Source organism: Camellia sinensis, chromosome 9, assembly GCF_055761805.1.
Source record: "Camellia sinensis isolate YWXY chromosome 9, ASM5576180v1, whole genome shotgun sequence".
Classification (NCBI taxonomy): Eukaryota; Viridiplantae; Streptophyta; class Magnoliopsida; order Ericales; family Theaceae; genus Camellia; species Camellia sinensis.
In genome coordinates, this window is record NC_138969.1 from 178,634,679 (window position 1) to 178,655,563 (window position 20,885).

A 20,885-nucleotide genomic window follows, 5' to 3' on the forward strand; every position below is an offset into this window, starting at 1 on the left:
TACTGGAGGAGAATTGAAAGTTTTGAAATGGCATGTACAAGTTGGAAGGCCTCTTCGAAGGAAGGTTGTAAAACATGGTAAGATGATTTATGAAAGTGAGGATGGGTTGGCTGTTATAAGTGAGCAATTGCTCACATAGGAGTGGAAAACTGGTTTCAAGGTCTTAGCTGGTGGGGGTCGTGCCTCAGGGAAATAGGCATACAACCAGGCCTGGAAGAGCCAGAAGGGGCCACCACAGTTGCCAGAAATCTTCTTGTCGACAAAGGAAAATAGGGCCTTGTAAAGGGTGGCAAGAAGATAAGGGGCTAAAGCCATAAGTTGGCCATCTTGCATTCATAAGGCAAGGGGGAGGTATTCCTTCGTGATCTTGTACCCAGGGACACAAAAAAGAAACTCACAAAGCCAAAGTAAGTAAAAAGCAGTTCTTTCTTTGTCCTGGACAGGGGAACCAGGCTCGCCTTTGTATTTTTTAGCGAAATTTGTATAGCACATGTCAGTGTTTAAAGTAAAGGTCACTTTTGGAGGCTCAAGGAGAGCATGAATTGGATTGCCCAAGATTAGGAGACCAGTCAAGTGAGCTACATCTAAGATGGTAGGGGAAATCATACCAAAATTGAGGAGTAGGGAGTTACAAGATTGCGACCAAAAGCATGCAGCAGCAGCAATCAGCTCTTTGTCCATGTCATAATTTTTAGTCGACAGTCTAATTACTTCACTAATGCCCTGGTGCTTCCATACTTCAGCATCATGACCTTCAATTCTCCTGGCCCAGCTTCGCCAAACAAAGTCTGGTGACCTCCACGATCTGAGTGGGTTTTTGCTGACATTTCAGTTAGTCCACTTAATTCCAGGTTGGTTGAGAAGAAGGTTCTCACCATTACCAAGAGAATAGTATGGAGCTAGCTCGTCTGGGAAGTAAGACGCGAAGGTAGGGCCTAGAGTAGCCTTAGCGAAAGAGCTTGTGCTAGGAAATAGGGTTGCACCAAATTTTAGAGGAGTGATACGTGCTCTAATAGGGTCTGGGAAGCGGAGTAGGTCTTCATTGTTCTCCACAAATGGAGATGGTTGAGATCTTTTCGGCGCCATGGCTTAGGGTTTTGTGGTGCTCTGGTTTTGAACGGCAATGCTTGAGAAGAAGAAGTACAGTCTGGGGAGCTCGAATCAGAGGGAAATGAAGTGGTTTGAAGTTGAAAAGATGGGTCTTTTATAGCTTATGATGGGGCTACTATATTTAAATGCTCTTATATTGGGCTGTAGTTTATGTTTGTTTTGGGCCCGTATTAAGAAATTTGCTATTGGGCCCAAACAATGGCTCCCTTGTTGACGTTAAATATCATTTAACTTGGACCCCCACAAGGGGGGCACCCCCATGACCCCCCCTCTCTCTCTGATTGGCCAGTTTTTTTTAAAAAAAAAAAATTCTTTTTTTTCCTTCTCCTCCAATCACCAGCCCCCACGTATGTGTAGGGGGGGAGGGGGTGGTGGTGTAGGTGGTGATTGGAGGGGGTCTCAATCACTTCCGCAAGGTTTATTCATATGATATTTAACTTGAACAAGGGGGCCATTGTTTGCACCAAGTTTTGCCAGTCTTTGTCGACAGATGGTCCACTTAATCGAGGACACGTGGCTAAGTCTGAAGGAATGTCCACCACTTGAGAGTGGGCTCTCTGCATGTGGGTCACCTAGAAGTGATGGGGGAAGTTTTTAGCACCAGTCATGGAGTTAGTGGGCACACTTTCAGGAGGAAGCATGAGACAAAGCAGGAGCCTTGCTCTGTCAACAGAAGTTTCAAACAGTTGGTGGCCATGAAATAAACACAAGAAAAGGGAGATCGACAGATAGAAGTGGAGGTTTAGTATACTTAGAAAGCCTAAAAGGGAGATCGTTGGTTTCGATATCCGTATACTGTTTTTGTGGCCCATCATTGCATGATCCCACACGTCTACACCTGTAGACGTGCCCGTGGGCCTCACTACAGTTCGGACTCAATTTGTGTCACGGTACTTAATCTGAACCAAAGAGTCCAAATCTGGCAAATCATTTTGAGAAAACAGATTTTTTGAAAGAAGTGCCAAACATGGACTGCTTTGCCAGATACAGAGTCGCCACCTAAATATTTTATTTTGGGAGAATTTGGGAAACCCTGACTCGGTGGCAAAGGCCACGTGTCCGTCATCACCAAAGTTGCCTCGGCTCGGGAACTTGGGTATGATTGGGGAAGGTCAGCTATGAGCACCCCCTCTCGCCCGATCCGAAGATCGGCCTCTACTAACCGTGATATCCGCTTTTGAAAACGTTATGTGTTCTTAACCCGATTATTAGACTAGAATTACTATGTTGTGCGCAGAGCACAAAAGTATAGACTAGATTTCCTAATTTGGGAATAAGCATTGCATATCCGATTGTTTTGGAAAAATGTTTTGGAATTTGCTACTCCAAGTAGGCTAAAACACGGATTTCAATGAGCCATTCCAACTCAGACAATCCAACCTTCACCCACAGGCATTCAAGCAGTTATATCACATAAGCAGCTAGCCTCATGGTAATCATGCAATTATGGCAACACTCGCACGCATGCAAGGATGCTAAAGCATAAATACTTACATCGTACTCCGTGCCAAAACAAAGAACTCGTTAGCAATCAATGCATGATCCAAGTCCATGTTTAAATGTCTAATGCAACGCATACGGAATGTCACTAGAGTAGGCTCGGCTATTCTATGAATGACATGTGAAGATGCACAAGTAGCATGTATTCAAGTTAGATTTGAAATACTAATGCAGTTAGCATGATGCGCCGAGCTCGGTGCATGCAATACTGATGAATGATGCACGCATGCATAGCATAAGGTATGCTAAATTAAACATGACCTATTACTAACCATCAAAGCAGGTAAGTAAAAGGGAGAAAGAGGTGGGGGTTGGAAGACATGCACACACTCACCCACACTTATTACAAATTCGCCCTCGCTCGGAGGGACCAAAAGAATAATACAATTCGAATAATGAATTAACTATCCTAGCTAATTAATTATTACAGACCAACTAAATTAATTAAACAAATTGATTAATTTAAGAAAGCAAGAAAAAGGGCCTCGGGAAGAGGGCCCAATGCACACGCGCTCGGGTCTTGCTCGGAAGTCCACTGTCATGTGTAGGCTGCCTCTGTTTTCCCTGCTCCGCCCCTCTAAAGACTTCCAAAGTCTCAGAATTGCTTCCCTGGTCATTGGGAGACACCACCGGCTGAGGAGAATAGCCACCGGCAGTAAGATGTGATTATCGGCTGTTGATGAAGATATCGGCCACAGATGGATTGCCGGTCGGCACTCTGTGCAGTCGATCGGCAAAAAGTTCTTGCAGAATTTGTTTGACAGCAGCAGAGGACAGAGCTTTGCATGGCAATGCAATTTAAGCAATGTATGCACCAACCATATCCCTTATCATGTTTATGACTTAAAGGGACATGGTCCTTGGTTCTCGGACCATCCATCGCGCATTTCAATGCGTGATGGCCCAAGATACCAAATTATGCATGTTGATTTCAAATGCAATGCAAACCAACAAACAAAGGGGCTTCTACCTCTATCACGACTCACTTCAAGAGGTGAGACAATGCATGCACAATGCAATGCAACCTAGGCATGCGAGCAAAGGATGCAACATGGCAATGCAATGTGTACATGCAAGTATGCAAGCAACCATGCGAGGTGAGCATGCAAACAAGCAAAGAGATGGACTTAAACATGGTTTAGGCAGCCCTTACTAGGCCTAAAACAGTGGCCAAGGTGCTCGAAAATGAAGGGCTAATAGGCACACAAACACGCGTGCAAATGATCTCCAACACTTCAAGCATTAAAGAGCAATTCTCAAGCACACTCAAGAGGATGCAAACATGGACATATAGCATGCAAATTAAGCCTTGAAAATCATGCAAGAACATGGTGCCAAACCAACCCAAACAATGCAATCAAGGTATGCAAGCAAAGTCCAAGATTCAAAGCAAGCTAAAGGGGTATTGAACCACACTTAACAAGACCAAACATGGCATGAATTAAGAAACTAAAATCAGGGTTTTAGCATGTCAAAATGAACCCCCAAAACCACTTAGATGACATCTAAATGACTCACACATGGAAACATGCACAAATGCACTTTCAAGGAGCATGAAACACAAACTCTTGACACATCAAAGAGCCATGAAATGCAAGTATACAAGCATGCTGAGTGGGCGGAAATGACATGGAAAATAGTCCCAAATCACTAAATCAAAGCAAGTAATGCATGCTATACACTCACATACTTGAAGCTTACAAGCTAAAATGCAAAGAGGCTATGCAATGCATGCTAAATTCGACCCAAACAGCTAAGTACAGACCTTAAACATGGCAAAATAAACATGAAAGCTTCACAAAGCTAGGCCTAAAGCATGCTACAACAATGGTTTATAACCTAAGACATGTTAAGGAAACAAAATGGCATTACAAGGCATGTATGCTAAGAAAGCATGGTGTACCAAAACCAACTTAAAACAATGCCATTTTATGGCAAAATAAGCATAAATAACAGCCAAGGCACGGTCAACAAGAGCCTAAGCTAGGTGCTCCCTCAAGAGGCCAAAAGTGCCCTTTTCAAGGACAACAAGGTGAGGGGGTGGCCCTCTCCTTCTTGGGACCTCAAGGCACCATCCTCACCTCTAAAATCCCTCAAGATCTCAGTGGTGAGGAGGCCCAAACACCAAGGTCTCGGAGCTCACTCAAAATGGCACAAAATGGAGCCTTACAAGGCTTAAGAGGGGTCAAACGACCCCAAAGCTTGACACAACCTTAAACAACTATTTAGAGGGCCTAAAAACAGAACTTTTTTATGTTATACACAAAGCTCAAAAACAGTTTCAAGATAGGGTAAAAAGCTATGCAAAAATGGGGTAAAAAGGGACAAAAGTCTTACCCTTGTAGACCCTCGTCAGAAATGGTGGACCAGCTGTCTCCTTAGGTCCAAACCAGCTTCAAAACTCTGAAAACAACCCTCAAGGGCGTCAGCTCCAAGGAAAGGTGCGGTAGTGTGTGCTTGTGTACAAAACTAAGGCTTAAACACACACAATACAAGAGAAGGAGAGGTATAGATATAGGATAGATACAAAACCCTAAACCTAGAACCAGAGCTTCCCTAACAATTTTTTCTAACCCTAATGCCAAGAGAGGAGCCCTCTTCTTATAGGCAACTCCCTCTTGTAAGGCTTCCAAAACAAGCCATCCAAGAGGGAAATCCCTCCATACACGTGTATGGAGGGGAATAGAGTGGGTGACAGCTATCACAGCTGACACAAAATATCTACTAAAAGTAGATGAACAGTGGTCGGCCATCCAAAATTGCCACTTTGACAAAATAAATGGCCGACCGGCAACAAATAGTGCCGACCGGCAATATATATTGCCGATGGCATAGAATCACTGGCCGGTGGCCTCAAGCCATGGCCGGTGATGTGTGGGGATGCCTCACAAGGCATTCCGTGCCCCTCCAAGGCAAAACACAAGTGTTTGGTGCAAAACCAGACACAACACGGTTGAGTCGAGAGATCCTGAGGCAAGGCGCGCAACTGAGACCTCCGGGAACTCAAGACGAACACAAACAAGGGTAATCACCAAGTGTTCCAATGGTGACGTCCAAGTCTTGAGGACGGTCAAAAATGGGGTGTCTACAACACCATAACTGCCACTGTAACTGCCCCCTGACTTCGAATCTTCAAGTCCCCTTTGCCAAATATTGACTCTTCCCTATCGACCTTCCTTTTCACCATTGTGGGGCATGTCCCTCATCATTATAAGTTAGTGGGCACACTTTCAGGAGGAAGCATGAGACAAAGCATGAGCCTTGCTCTGTCGGCAGAAGTTTCAAACAGTTGGTGGCCATGAAATAAACACAATAAAGGGAGATCGACAGATAGAAGTAGAGGTTTAGTATACTTGGAAAGCCTAGAAGGGAGATTGTTGGTTTCTATATCCGTATATTGTTTTTGTGGTCCATATAATATTCCCAACTTTTCATCTAGAGCCAAACACACTCCTATGTTAAACTCCATTTAGGATATCTAAACCCAACTCCAAACTTGATGGTAGGTGTGACCAAACACCCCATTTCAACACAAAAAAAAAATAGAAGTGCAGATTTTTTTTTTCTTCATTGTCTTCATTCTTCATTCTCTAACTTCTCTCTACTTTCTCTCTCATTTTCCTTTACTTTATTGGAGGCCAAACACCACACCTTTGCTCCACCCTTACACCACCACCTTAACCCACTATCTTCACCACCGCCGGCCACCTTATGTCGCCGGAAAAAGGGTCCGGTTGGCCACTCCTTAAATCCATCCGAAAATAACACAATAGATGCACCAACTCTAGATTTTTCTTAATCTTTTGAAGAATCAAAGCATGGGGTTTACTTTCTTGATGCATTAGAGGCTTGTAATTGGTAAGAATCTTTCTCTAAAAGTTTAGTTTAAGGTTTTACATATTTTGAGTTAGAGATGATGAAATTTTTGTATTTTAGATCTATTATGATTTGGGATTTGATTGTTGAATTTTATACTCTCAATTAGTTTCTATGAATGTTTTACATGTTCAAAAAAACAAATGATCAATTTGATGGTTGATTTGGAGATTAAGATTTTGGGTTAATCTAGGGTTTGAATGTGATGTAAAAATTGAGGATTTTGGTGTTAGGGAATTTATATGTTGAAATTGATTTGATAAATGGTGGATTGGGTATCTCTATGTTCTATGGAGGAATTTTATAAGTGATTGAAGAGATTTTACTTAAGTTGTTGATTTTATACTAAAATGTTGATTTTTGACTTTTGTAGTTAATTCATGGTGGTATTGTGCATATAAATTGATTGGATATTTAAAAAGTTACTAACTCAAAGATGTTCAATGGATGGGTGTTATGGAGATTGGATAAGTTATTTGTTTGGGTGACTTGAAGTTGGAGGAGTTCTTTAGCTTGCCATTCCTTAGCATAATTTTATTTAGGATCATTTTTGTAGATGTTGTAATTTTCATTGAAAGCTTTTCCTAATTTGAGATCCTATTTACTAATTGTTAGGATTGGAGGAAGGCATCTCTACACCTCTTGGAAATTAATTTGTAGAGTTTCAAATCTACACTTTTGCTATTTTTGGAGGTGAGTATACTTACCATGGAAATTACCTTACCTCTATCTTTATTACAAAGTTTGAAAATAATTTTTGAATTAAAGGAAGTGAATGACACATTTCATCATGATATATGTATAAAAAGAAAATCTATAAATTTATTGAGGCCAAGGGTTGAGTTCTAATAAAGATATCATTTCATTTGTATAATGAAGCATTAATTATTTGTTTTATGAGAATTTATTTAAGTTGAGTCTTTCAAATTTTGATGATGATTGAATGACAGTGAAATGTTATGTGAGGGTATTTATTTTATTGATCATATAACCGAATATAGCCTTTGGGGCCACAAGGGCCAAAATGCTTTGGGGTCCTGGGGACCGAAATGTTTTAAGGACCATAAGGGTCGTTGTATGTATAAGGGGTCCCGGGGACCGAAACATTGAAACAAGAATTGAAGTGCTACGATGACATGAGCTATGTTCCTATGGTTATGTTTTGGGTAACGGTACCGTCACCACCTAAGTCGTGAGGTAACGCGACCCTAAGGCTATGTAGTGGATTGTATGATGGACAGGAAATCTTAATGTATTGAAAAGTTATATTTTTGTTTACTTTCATTATCCAAATGTATTTTTTTTCTACCTTATGAGATTCCTTGAAAAAATCTTGATAACGTTTTATGAAAATTGTATTTCATCATTTTTATTTTTATTTTGTATAAATTTAAGTCCAATTAAGCTCTTATGTTTAGTATCTTTATTTTGAACCCTATTGGTAGGAGCGAGTTTTATAACTCCATGGTATTGGTATACTCATTGGGCTTTAGCTCATTCTTTTAAATAATTTTTTTTCAGATTCATAGACTTTTGTGTGGCTCGCCTCAACTTGGAAGACTAGAATTTTTTTGAAGGATCACAGGTGGGCATCTTGTGGTCGAGGTTTTGCTTAGGGTCATTCTAGGATGTAAGCTTACCCTTTTTTTTTTTTATGAAGGAGGTTGATTGTAAATATTGCTTATGAAGTTGGATGTATTGATGGATTCATGATTAGTATGTATTATATATTTTTTTTTGGAGGAAATGCTTGGGTTGTAGCATGATAATACGTTTTTTTGTCTTTGAATAGATCATCTCATATATGTTAGGCAATTGAAAGGTCTTATGCACTTTTGGTGATGTGGTGATGTGATGTTAGAATTATACAGGAATTGTGGTGTAAAGGTGCTATAGCGTTTGAGGTGCACCCTCTTGGAGGGGTTTTGCCTTGCCAAGATTGGGTCGTTACATTTTTGGTATCAGAGCATTAGGTTATGAATCTGTAGACTAGTTACTTTAGAATTAAAGTTGATTGGGTATTGTTGTTAGTAATTCGATTAGTGATGATGTTTAATAGTGATCTAGTATTCTAAGTTTTAATTGTCTTGTTATACAGGCGCGTATGGCAAGGCAAAAGTTCATAAGAGTCGCCCCCTTATGGAAGTACTTGAGGCTGAGCAAGAGCCACATCTTAGTGTTGGAAATGAAGTTCCACCTCGGGTTCAGGAAGAAGAGATTGAACATGAATCGCATAATGAGCAAACTCAAGAGTCATGTGCCAATCCAGAAGTGGGACATTCAGACAGAGTCGTACCACCAAGGGCTGACGCAGCTCCAGCATTTTTAGACCCTAGTGTGCAGCGCCTTTTAGAGTCAATGGCTAGCCTAGCGAAGAGGCAAACTCACATCCTTGAACAACAGAATGTAGCACAGTCTAGGCCATTTGTGCAACCTACAGAGAACCGTCTCACCGCAATTGAGAGGTTCAAGAAGTTGGGGGCTCCATCATTTTCTGGATCGCCCAATCCTATGGAGACAGAAGCCTGGTTAAGGAGGGCAGAGCAGATATTTTTTGTGATGGAAGTATCAGACGAGTAGCGAGTTGCACTTGCTAGTTTTATGTTGGTGGAGGAGGCTGAATATTGGTGAGAGGCCACGCAACGCCTACTTACGGCAAGTGGCACCGGAGGATTGACCTGGAACCAATTCACTAAGGTTTTCAATGACAAGTACTTTCCAGCTACCTATCAGTATGAAAAAGAGAGAGAGTTCCTTTGGCTAGAGCAAGGGGATTTGACTGTAGCTCAGTATGAAACTAAGTTCATTTCTTTATCTCATTTTGCCCCTTCGTTTGTGGATGATGAGGAGGTCAAATGTCGTCGTTTTACAGATGGGTTGGATTTGGACATCAAATCTCGTATCCGAGTATTGGGAATAACTAACTATTCGACCTTGGTTGATAAAGCCTTAACAGCTGAGAAAGATGTCATAGAAATGAAGTTAGCGGAACAACAGAAGAAGCACCACCTTAGTTCATCCCATCATGAGAACACATCTAATAGACCGTCAAAGAGAGGTGGTCATGGTTATGGTTCAGTCAAGAGCTCTAGTGCATATCAAAAAAATAGAGAGCATCCCACCCCAACCCAAAGCATTTCTAATTAGCGTCATGGACAGTCTAGTGGGACATCATCTCAGTTTACTTGAAGTGTTTGCAAGCAATGTGGGCAGGCACATACAGGTGTTTGTCATGCTGGTACCGACTTGTGTTTTCGTTGTGGCCAGAAGGGTCATTTGGTGAAAGATTGCACAGTTCCTAAAATGACTAATTTGGGAGATACATGAGCTTGCTTCAATTGCGGACAACCCGAACATTTGGCTAGAGATTGCACACGAATTGTTTCATCTGCTAGTACTGGAGTTGGTAGTAATAAAATTTCAGGTGCCGGCCGAGGGGGAAGCCGATGAGGAAGTCAGATTGGGACTAGGTTTGGCAAGCAGAATAAAGGAGGTGTTCAATCCGATAGACAAACCTCGCAGGGGAGAGTTTTTGCTTTGACTCAGCGGGATGCTCAGGCTAATCCGGAGGTGGTAACAGGTATTATTTATGTGTTCAGTAGGGAGGCACATGTACTTATTGATCCGGGTTCTACACATTCTTTTGTATCTCTATCATTTTCTTTGCATGCTGATAAACCTATTGAACCTCTAGGCTATTGCTTATCCATTACTACTCTTATTGGGGATTGTGTTATAATCGAGGAGGTATATCGAGGTTGTGTATTACAGTTGGGAGATAGGGAGATGGTAGCGGATTTATTGCCTTTAGAGATGCTTGATTTTGATTTGATTTTGGGAATGGATTGGTTGGCTTCTTACCATGCTTCGGTGGATTGTTATAGGAAAGAGGTAGTATTTTCCAATTTTGGAGAACCTGAATTTAGATTTTGTGGAGATCGATGTGCGTCCCCATCTTATGTTATTTCTGCTATTACCGCTAGAAAAATGCTTAAGAAGGGGTGCCAAGGATACTTAGCCTATGTGATTGACTCCGAATTGAGTGGTCCAAGATTGGAGGATATACCAATTGTGTGTGACTTCATAGATGTTTTTCCTGATGAACTACCTGGATTACCCCCAGATCGAGAAATTGAGTTTGCTATTGACTTAATTCCTGGAACTGCCCCAATTTCTAGTGCACCTTACCGTATGGCCCCAATGGAACTTAAGGAGCTTAAGATACAATTGCAAGAGTTATTGGATAAAGGCTTCATTAGGCCAAGTGTCTCGCCTTGGGGATCACCTGTGTTATTTGTGAAGAAAAAAGATGGTACCATGAGATTGTGCATTGACTATCGGCAGTTGAATAAGGTCACGGTGCGTAATAAGTATCCTTTGCCTCGTATAGATGATTTGTTTGATCAACTTCGGGGAGCACGTGTGTTCTCCAAAATCGATCTCAGATCAGGGTATCACCAACTTAAGATTAAGGAAGAAGACATACCGAAAACTGCTTTTTGAACTCGCTACGGCCATTATGAATTTCTTGCTATGCCTTTTGGTCTAACTAATGCCCCCGCCGCATTTATGGACCTTATGAATAGAGTGTTCCAACCATACCTTAACCAATTTGTGATTGTATTTATTGATGACATACTTGTTTTTTCCAGGAGTCAAGAGGATCATCAACAACATTTGCTGGGGGTATTGCAAACTTTACGAGAAAAGAAGTTGTATGCGAAGTTTAGCAAATGTGAGTTTTGGTTAGATCGTGACGCATTTTTGGGGCATGTGATTTCGGGTGAAGGTATTTTTGTGGATCCGAAGAAAATAGAGGCTGTGGTGAATTGGGATCGTCCTACTAACGTGACCGAGGTGAGGAGCTTTTTAGGGTTGGCAGGCTACTACCGTAGATTTGTAGAGGGGTTTTCATTGATTGCGGCACCATTAACACATTAACCCGTAAGAATACCAAATTTGAGTGGACGGAGAATTGTGAAAAGAGTTTTCAAGAATTAAAGAAGCGATTAACTTCTGCCCCAGTGCTTACTATTCTGTTAAGTGGTGAAGGATTTATTGTTTATAGTGATGCCTCTCATCAAGGGTTCGGTTGTGTGTTGATGCAACATGGAAGGGTAGTGGCCTATGCATCTAGACAATTGAAGAGCCATGAACGCAATTATCCCAACCATGATTTAGAGCTCGCAGCGGTTGTTTTTGCTTTAAAGTTGTGGAGACATTATTTATATGGGGAAAAATGTGAGATATATACTGATCATAAGAGTTTGAAATATTTATTCACACAGAGGGATTTAAATTTGAGGCAAAGGAGATGGGTTGAACTAATTAAGGACTATGACTGCACCATTAATTATCATCCAGGAAAAGCTAATTTGGTGGCCGATGCTCTTAGCCGAAAATCTACAGGGAAATTAACTCACATTCAGGGCATTCAATTTAGTCTCTTACATGAAATAAAATCTATTGGAGTTGATCTAGCAGTTGGGAAGTCGGGATCCTTGTTAGCTACAATTAAAGTGAGACCTTTGTTAGTGGATCGCATTCGAGAAGCCCAAGGGAAAGACTCAATTTTGGAGAAGACCCAAGCTCGAGTGAAAGATGGTACTCTGTCAGACTTTATTATTAAAGAAGATGGTGCGTTGATGTTTAAAAATTGGTTATGTGTTCCAAATGAGCCTGAGATAAAAAGGGAGATATTAGATGAGGCCCATAATTCACCTTATGTAATGCATCCGGGGAGTACAAAGATGTATCGAAATTCAAGAGAAAGTTATTGGTGGCCAAATATGAAGAGAGAGATAGCAAAATTTGTGTCAAGGTGTTTGGTATGTCAGCAGATTAAAACAGAGCATCAACGCCCAGCTGGTTTACTTCAACCTCTTCCTATACCTGAATGGAAATGGGAGCATATCGCCATGGATTTTGTTTCGGGCCTGCCTCGCACACAGAAGGGGCATGACTCTATTTGGGTTGTTGTAGATAGGTTGACCAAATCTGCACACTTTTTGGCTACTAAGAAAAACTTTTCACTTGATCGATTAGCAAAAATTTATGTGGATGAAATTGTGAGATTGCATGGTGTGCCGGTATCTATTGTTTCAGACAGAGACTCGCGCTTCACATCCCACTTTTGGCCTAGTCTTCAAAATGCCTTGGGTGCTAAATTGAGATTCAGTACAGCTTTTCACCCCCAAACCGACGGGCAATCCGAGAGGACAATTCAAACTTTAGAAGACATGTTGAGAGCTTGTGTCCTAGATTTTCGAGGTAGTTGGGATGAACACTTGACCTTAATAGAATTTGCATATAATAATAGTTATCAATCAAGTATTGGGATGGCTCCCTATGAACTATGAAGCTTTATATGGGTGAAGATGTAGAACTCCAGTATGTTAGGATGAGGCTGGAGAGAGAAAATTGTTAGGGCCAGAGATTGTTCAAATTACTACCAATAAAGTGCATATTATTCGAGAAAGGTTGAAGGCGGCTCAAAGTAGACAAAAGAGCTATGCAGATAATCGGAGGAGGGATTTGGAATTTCAAGTGGGAGATCATGTATTTTTACGAATCTCGCCATGGAAGGGAGTGATGCGATTTGGTAAGAAAGGCAAACTAAGTCCAAGGTATATTGGGCCATTTGAGATACTAGAGCGCATTGGCAAGACTGCTTATCGTTTGGCCTTACCACCTAGTCTATCTCGCATTCACAATGTGTTTCATGTATCCACGTTGAAGAAGTACATGCCTGACCCATCACACGTGTTAGATTTCCAACCAATCTAACTCAAGGATGATTTGTCTTATGAAGAGGAAGTCATAGAGATTGTGGACATGAAGGATCAAGTACTGCGTTCCAAGACCATACCATTAGTAAAGGTATTGTGGAAAAATCATGCTTTGGAGGAAGCTACTTGGGAGCGGGAGGATGATATGAAAATTCGATATCCACATCTTTTTCAAGGTATGAACTAGACTAAACAAATGAATAATTTCGTGGACGAAATTTTCCTTTAGGGGGGTAGAATTATAATATTCCCAACTTTTCATCTAGAGCCAAACACACTCCTATGTTAAACTCCATTTAGGATATCTAAACCCAACTCCAAACTTGATGGTAGGTGTGACCAAACACCCCATTTCAACAAAAAAAAAAAAAAATAGAAGTGCAAATTTTTTTTTTCTTCATTGTCTTCATTCTTCATTCTCTAACTTCTCTCTACTTTCTCTCTCATTTTCCTTTACTTTCTTGGAGGCCAAACACCACACCCTTGCTCCACCCTTACACCACCACCTTAACCCACCATCTCCACCACCGTCGACCACCTTATCTTGCCGGAAAAAAGGTCCGGTCGGCCACTCCTTAAATCCATCCTTAAATAACACAATAGAAGCACCAACTCTAGATTTTTCTTAATCTTTTGAAGAATCAAAGCATGGGGTTTATTTTCTTGATGGATTAGAGGCTTGTAATTGGTAAGAATCTTTCTCTAAAAGTTTAGTTTAAGGTTTTACATATTTTGAGTTAGAGATGAGGAAATTTTTGTATTTTAGATCTATTATGATTTGGGGTTTGATTGTTGAATTTTATACTCTCAATTAGTTTCTATGAATGTTTTACATGTTTAAAAAAAAATGATCAATTTGATGGTTGATTTGAAGATTAAGATTTTGGGTTAATCTAGGGTTTGAATGTGATGTAAAAATTGAGAATTTTGGTGTTAGGGAATTTATATGTTGAAATTGATTTGATAAATGGTGGATTGGGTATCTCTATGTTCTATGGAGGAATTTTATAAGTGATTGAAGAGATTTTACTTAAGTTGTTGAGTTTATACAAAAATGTTGATTTTTGACTTTTGTAGTTAATTGATGGTGGTATTGTGCATGTAAATTGATTGGATATTTAAAAAGTTACTAATTCAAAGATGTTCAATGGATGGGTGTTATAGAGATTGGATAAGTTATTTGTTTGGGTGACTTGAAGTTGGAGGAGTTCTTTAGCTTGCCATTCCTTAGCATAATTTTATTTAGGATCATTTTTGTAGATGTTGTAATTTTCATTGGAAGCTTTTCCTAATTTGAGATCCTATTTACTAATTGTTAGGATTGGAGGAAGGCATCTCTACACTTCTTGGAAATTAATTTGTAGAGTTTCAAATCTACACTTTTGCTATTTTTGGAGGTGAGTATACTTACCATGGAAATTACCTTACCTCTATCTTTATTACAAAGTTTGAAAATAATTTTTGAATTAAAGGAAGTGAATGATACATTTCATCATGATATATGTATAAAAAGAAAATCTATAAATTTATTGAGGCCAAGGGTTGAGTTTTAATAAAGATATGATTTCATTTGTATAATGAAGCATTAATTTTTTTTATGAGAATTTATTTAAGTTGAGTCTTTCAAATTTTATGATGATGATGATTGAATGGCAGTGAAATGTTATGTAAGGGTATTTATTTTATTGATCATATAACCAAATATAGCCTTTGGGGCCACAAGGGCCAAAATGCTTTGGGGTCCTGGGGACCGAAATGTTTTAAGGACCATAAGGGTCGTTGTATGTATAAGGGGTCCCGGGGACCGAAACATTGAAACAAGAATTGAAGTGCTACGATGACATGAGCTATGTTCCTATGGTTATGTTTTGGGTAACGGTACCGTCACCACCTAAGTCGCGAGGTAACGCGACCCTAAGGCTATGTAGTGGATTGTATGATGGACAGATGTATTGAAAAGTTATATTTTTGTTTACTTTCATTATCCAAATGTATTTTTTTTCTGCCTTATGAGATTCCTTAGAAAAATCTTGATAACGTTTTATGAAAATTGTATTTCATCATTTTTATTTTTATTTTGTATAAATTTAAGTCCAATTAAGCTCTTATGTTTAGTATCTTTATTTTGAACAAGTTTTATAACTCCATGGTATTGGTATACTCATTGGGCTTTAGCTCATTCTTTTAAATAATTTTTTTTCAAATTCATAGACTTTTGTGTGGCTCGCCTCAACTTGGAAGACTAGAATTTTTTTGAAGGATCACAGGTGGGCATCTTGTGGTCGAGGTTTTGCTTAGGGTCATTCTAGGATGTAAGCTTACCTTTTTTTTTTTATGAAGGAGGTTGATTGTAAATATTGCTTATGAAGTTGGATGTATTGATGGATTCGTGATTAGTATGTATTATATTTTTTTTTTGGGAGGAAATGCTTGGGTTGTAGCATGATAATACTTTTTTTTTGTCTTTGAATAGATCATCTCATATATGTTAGGTAATTGAAAGGTCTTATGCACTTTTGGTGATGTGGTGATGTGATGTAAGAATTATATAGGAATTGCGGTGTAAAGGTGCTATAGCGTTTGAGGTGGACCCTCTTGGCCGGGTTTTGCCTTGCCAAGATTGGGTCGTTACAGTCCATCATGGCATGATCCCATACGTCTACACCATAACTGCCACTGTAACTGCCCTCTGACTTCGAATCTTCAAGTCCACTCTACCAAATATTGACTCTTCCCTGTCGACCTTCCTTTTCACCATTGTGGGGCATGTCCCTCATCATTATGAGACAAAATCCTTGCAAATTGGGCCACTGAACCACAACACTTGGCCACTCACTGTTACTGACCCTAACTTTGAATCATCAAACTCTGCCAAATATTGAATTTTCCCTGTAATTTAATCAAAATTTATTCAATGTCGGTAAACTTGAAAATATGTTTGAAATAACCTTTTTCTGCATTGTAATGACTTAAACACAATTGTTGTCCTACATTTTACGTAACCAAAATACACAACTTATTTATATCAAAAACAAAATATACATCTCGGGTTTATCATCAAAAAAATGGAAACTACTTTTTTTTTAAAAAAAAAGTTCACTTATATTTTCAGCTAAATTATGATTGGTTATTTTTAAAAAATTCATCTTTGCACCCATTTTTCCCACATCCTGCCAACAACTACTCCATTCAATTGAGGACACATGTCAAGTCGACCTGAAGACAAGGGTTATCAACTAACATTGAATCTTACTTGCCACCTGACTTACACGCTGGAGCAGTTACTGGAAGTGCTCATGGATTTAGTGGCCAGCCTCCAAGAGGAAACATGAACGAGTTGGGAGTCTGTATCTGTCGAGGAAAGGCTAAAAGGACTTGGGCACAGGTGGCAACTTCAATTATATGTACTTCGACAGGTACAAGTGAAGGTTTTATGTGGTTTCAAGACACGGAAATGACCGTGCAGCTACAGAAGTTGCACAGAAGCAGTTGCAGAATCGGCAGATCGTGAGGTCGTGGGAAATAATAGTTATAAAGGGCAGAATGTTTGCAGAGAGAGAGGACATGAACAACAACACAACAACTTACTTTCTACATTGTAACTTCTGAGTAGTTTTTTCCCTTCTACTTTCTACTTTGTTACAAACAAACACAACAACACAACAACTTACTTTCTACTTTGTACTTTGTACTTTGTTACTTTTTACTTTGTTACCATCAGTTCATCGAAAGAAGTCTTCATCCTTTTCAGGCATTCGAACCAATACCACAATTGCTTGATTTTCTCTTTAACTTGTCAACTTTAGATTACTGCTTCGTTGCTGTCGATATTGGCCCACCATAATTTTACTAACAATAAACCCATCACTTTCACAGTTAACATGAAATAATTTCACAACTCCTGTTCACAACTCGTAATTCATATAGCAATCGACATGGAGATAAAGTAACGAGTTCGTTGGGTTACTTTCTCCAAGTAACACCCAAAATCAACTGCCACTTGGATTATATACAAAATGCATGTGCTGGTATGTAATTTTGCAAACCCACATGGACAAAATTCGTATTTTACTCGAAATATAATACTAATTTACGAAAACAAGTCATAACAAATCAATACGAAGCCAAACACATCGTTAGTTGATAAACCACACTGCAAAAAACCCTTCAGTTAGATCCAACCAAATATGGAACAGAAACAAGCAACCCCCAATAGGAATATTGGAATACAGACATAAGCCAATTTCCCACCCAAAACAATACACAGAGAACCCATATATATCTCACCTTCAATTAGTTTTCAAAATGACAAGTCACTGCAAACACAAATGACAACATCACTCTAAATAATATGGGAAATTTACAATTTATGGCCTTGTACATAAGTAACGTTGTGCCATTTCCTAGCATTGTACGTAACCAATTATTTACACGTTACATACAGCAATCCGTGCAAAATGAAAACTACATACATTATTTACATGTGTTTTCAATAGCTAGTATTGTCTACCTAATAAATTAAGGGAATAAGTAAATCATACAAATTATACAATTACCTAATTCACCTCATCAATTGTGGTCGAATCATTTTTGCACACTGATGCTTTAACACTACCGTATTGGCCCACAGGCTGCTTGGAATCAGGAGAAGCATCGAAAAATAGTCGTCGTTGCTTAATGTGCGGTGTACTTGGATCCACCAACCCAGTTTTGTAGCGAACGGGCAATGACTCTGCATTGTACTCACGGTCAGTTATGTGGGTTGTATCTGCATTTGAGTTACTACCCACTGTTCGGCTAAACCGAACCTTAGGACACGTTCGCTTTGTGTGGCCAATGCATTTGCAATTCCCACATTTTCTTGGTCTTCGACAGTTGGACGAGGCCCGTCCCGGGTTCCCTTTTGTCTTCACAACATCAGGATATTCTACTCCAAATTGTTGAGGGAATGAATGTTTCCCCTTGTCTCCATTTTCATCGTTCAGATTCCTCTCATATAACTCCTTCATCCGGCTCGTCATCGGAAGACATGCATCCCTAGCCTCTTCAAAACCTTCCGTTGATTGCGAGGCATAGAAACACATTTCATTGTACGAAGAACTCAATATCCCATACCGGGCCGTCTGTGTTGCAGTGCTATCAATTGAGGGTTGAGGCCATTACTGGCTATCCTTGCTTGCAGCCCTTGTCCATCTATGCAGCACACAAGTTGGGGGAATTTGCGTTAAATTTTCGGCTTTCATAACACATATCATGTGACAGCAAGGTAGCCCCAACGACTCAAACTTCATGCAAGAACATCTCATTACAGCATCCACTGGACTGTGTGTTACTATCCATGATCTATCTTTCACTTTGTACTTATGAATATAGTAGCATTTCTGACCATCCGGCAAAGGGAACACGTCCTTGACATTCAACTTCCCCTCTTCTAAGATTTCATCACGGAACATTCTAAATATATTTCGGGTGAATAGCTCAGCTCCATGTCTCTCTATATCTCGCAATGGAGTAATCAATACCGGAAAAGTGTTATTTGTTTCAGCATCATCTCCAGCTTCGTTATACCTTATCCTTGCAAGAGCCCGATCATAGTGCCTAACAAATTCATATAGCTTCAATTTGTGTTGGAGGAAGGGATTGAAATAAGCATTCATACACTCCGAGCGCTGAGTGCTCTTCATCCTAGCAAAGAAATGTCCACGCATATATGCCTCAGCCCACATATGACGCATCTCATATGTCTCCAACGCCCAACTGTTGGTTTGAAGTCCAAATTTTTCAACCATGGTCGTCCAGTCATGCTTAAACTTTGTCTCATCCGTTTCCATGTCCATGCATTGCTTGAAAGCATGTGCAAAGCCACTTATGTGAACATTTGAAACAACATTTTTCCTAAGATGCCAATTACATAATCGATGTCTTGCGTCTGGAAATACTCTTCTGATTGCCTCTCGCATCGCCTTATCCCCATCTGTCAGTACGGACACAGGTGCTTTATTGCCCATCGCCTCCACAAATGTTTCCAAAACCCATGTGTATGTCTCAATTGTCTCATTAGCTAGCAAAACACATGCAAATATCGTGGTCCTAAAGTGGCTAGTCACACCAACCAACATGACAAAAGGTTTCTTGTATGCATTGGTTCTGTAAATTGAGTCAAATATCAACACATCACCAAACTTTGCGTAGTCGGCCCGCGATTTCGAATTTGCCCAGAACAGATTTTGTAACTTGTTATCGTTACACACACCATACTTGTGAAAAAAACGTGCATCAACATCAAGTTTTGCACATAGGTAAACCAACGCACCCTGTGCATCACCATCCTCAACTTCTGCTCTACGTTCGGCTTGAATATGGTTGTGCAGATCCGTACGGATGAAACCAACATTCTCATAAGACCCGGATTGATTTACCATATAGTCCATGATTTGGCTAGTCTTCACACCGACATTGCGCATAGCCATTGCTTGAACTTTGTCAGCGCTGTTTAAACTGCGATGTGACCTCAGATACATCACACAGTGTTGTTTCGCCAATTCATGGTTGTGGTCTGCGATGAAGTGAGTCACAACATACTTTCCCCCTTCACCAGCATTTGCATCGTACCGTATGCGAAATTGGGCTTTGCAACCTACTCTTGTTAGTGCCTTGGGAGCTCTACTCTTCTCAGCAACACAGTGCAAGTATTTTGGTAATCTCTGACCTTCCCTTGAACACAACCACAGCCTACTAACGACCTTTCCCTCTTTGTTTGTGTTAAATCTGGATTTTCGTATGCTAAATCCCTTGGCTTTAGCATACGCATTGTAGAAAGCTTTCCCATCTTCGACCGAATCAAATTTCTGTTCCAGAATAGCACGTTCAACATCACCAACCATGTCATTGCGATGAGCATCGTCAACCATTTCTTTTTCCACATCGGCTCCGCCATTTTCAACGTTCATGTTGGTTGCTTCTTCATTGCTCGGACCAGCTTCGCAACCATGATAAGGTTCCGCCAGACTTTCATTCATCAAACGAATGTCATATGCTTCATTTGGAATTTCATAATCATCACCTTCCCTTTTAACTTCCGCTGGGGCCATACTGCACATGACATTAGTTCAAACAATTACTTGACGACCGAAAAATGTTAACACAAACAGGACATTTTCACACGGTTTAGTTATTTGTGCAAACACAGACACTCTCTTGAGAAAGAGAAAGGTTAGTTGCCAATGGAGGGATTCCGTTTGAGCAAAGCGTAGAGCGGTTGAAGTTAGGATGGGGGTTTAGTTGAGGGAAAATAGCTAAAGTGAAGAGGCCAGAGAGACAGAGAGGGAGACAGAGAGAGGGGGACAGCTCCATACCTCATATCTAGTTGGAGAGAAGGGCTTCACTTCAGCAATGGAACCAACACAGCCTTGTAGTTCCGTTGTTGTTGGAAATCGCCTGTTATACTGTTCCCTACAGAACTTCGTCAATGGAACCAACCCAGCAGGGGCTTCTCGCTGTTAATGAAAATCAAGGGTTACACTGACTCAACCTTACACAGAGAGAGATAGAGATGAAATACAGAGAGTGAGTGGGATGCAATCATGCAAATACAAGCATTAACCGGTTGCC

General features: G+C 40.1%; 1 protein-coding gene and 1 long non-coding RNA gene across 2 annotated transcripts; one reads left to right on the plus strand and one right to left on the minus strand.

Moving 5' to 3' along the window:
* Nucleotides 1-7,099: 7,099 nt before the first annotated feature.
* Nucleotides 7,100-8,233, plus strand: LOC145800020 (uncharacterized). Its single transcript, XR_014341366.1, has 2 exons — nucleotides 7,100-7,179; nucleotides 8,008-8,233. It is a non-coding gene; the product is annotated as an uncharacterized LOC145800020 (long non-coding RNA).
* A 9,625-nt stretch (nucleotides 8,234-17,858) lies between these two features.
* Nucleotides 17,859-20,824, minus strand: LOC145800023 (protein FAR1-RELATED SEQUENCE 5-like). The gene is made up of 2 exons (XM_082889680.1): nucleotides 20,630-20,824; nucleotides 17,859-20,366 (listed from the first exon to the last, which is right to left on the minus strand). The coding sequence occupies exons 1-2, from the start codon at nucleotides 20,632-20,634 to the stop codon at nucleotides 18,434-18,436; spliced, it is 1,938 nt and encodes a 645-aa protein (XP_082745806.1). The 5' UTR covers nucleotides 20,635-20,824; the 3' UTR covers nucleotides 17,859-18,433.
* Nucleotides 20,825-20,885: the final 61 nt, after the last annotated feature.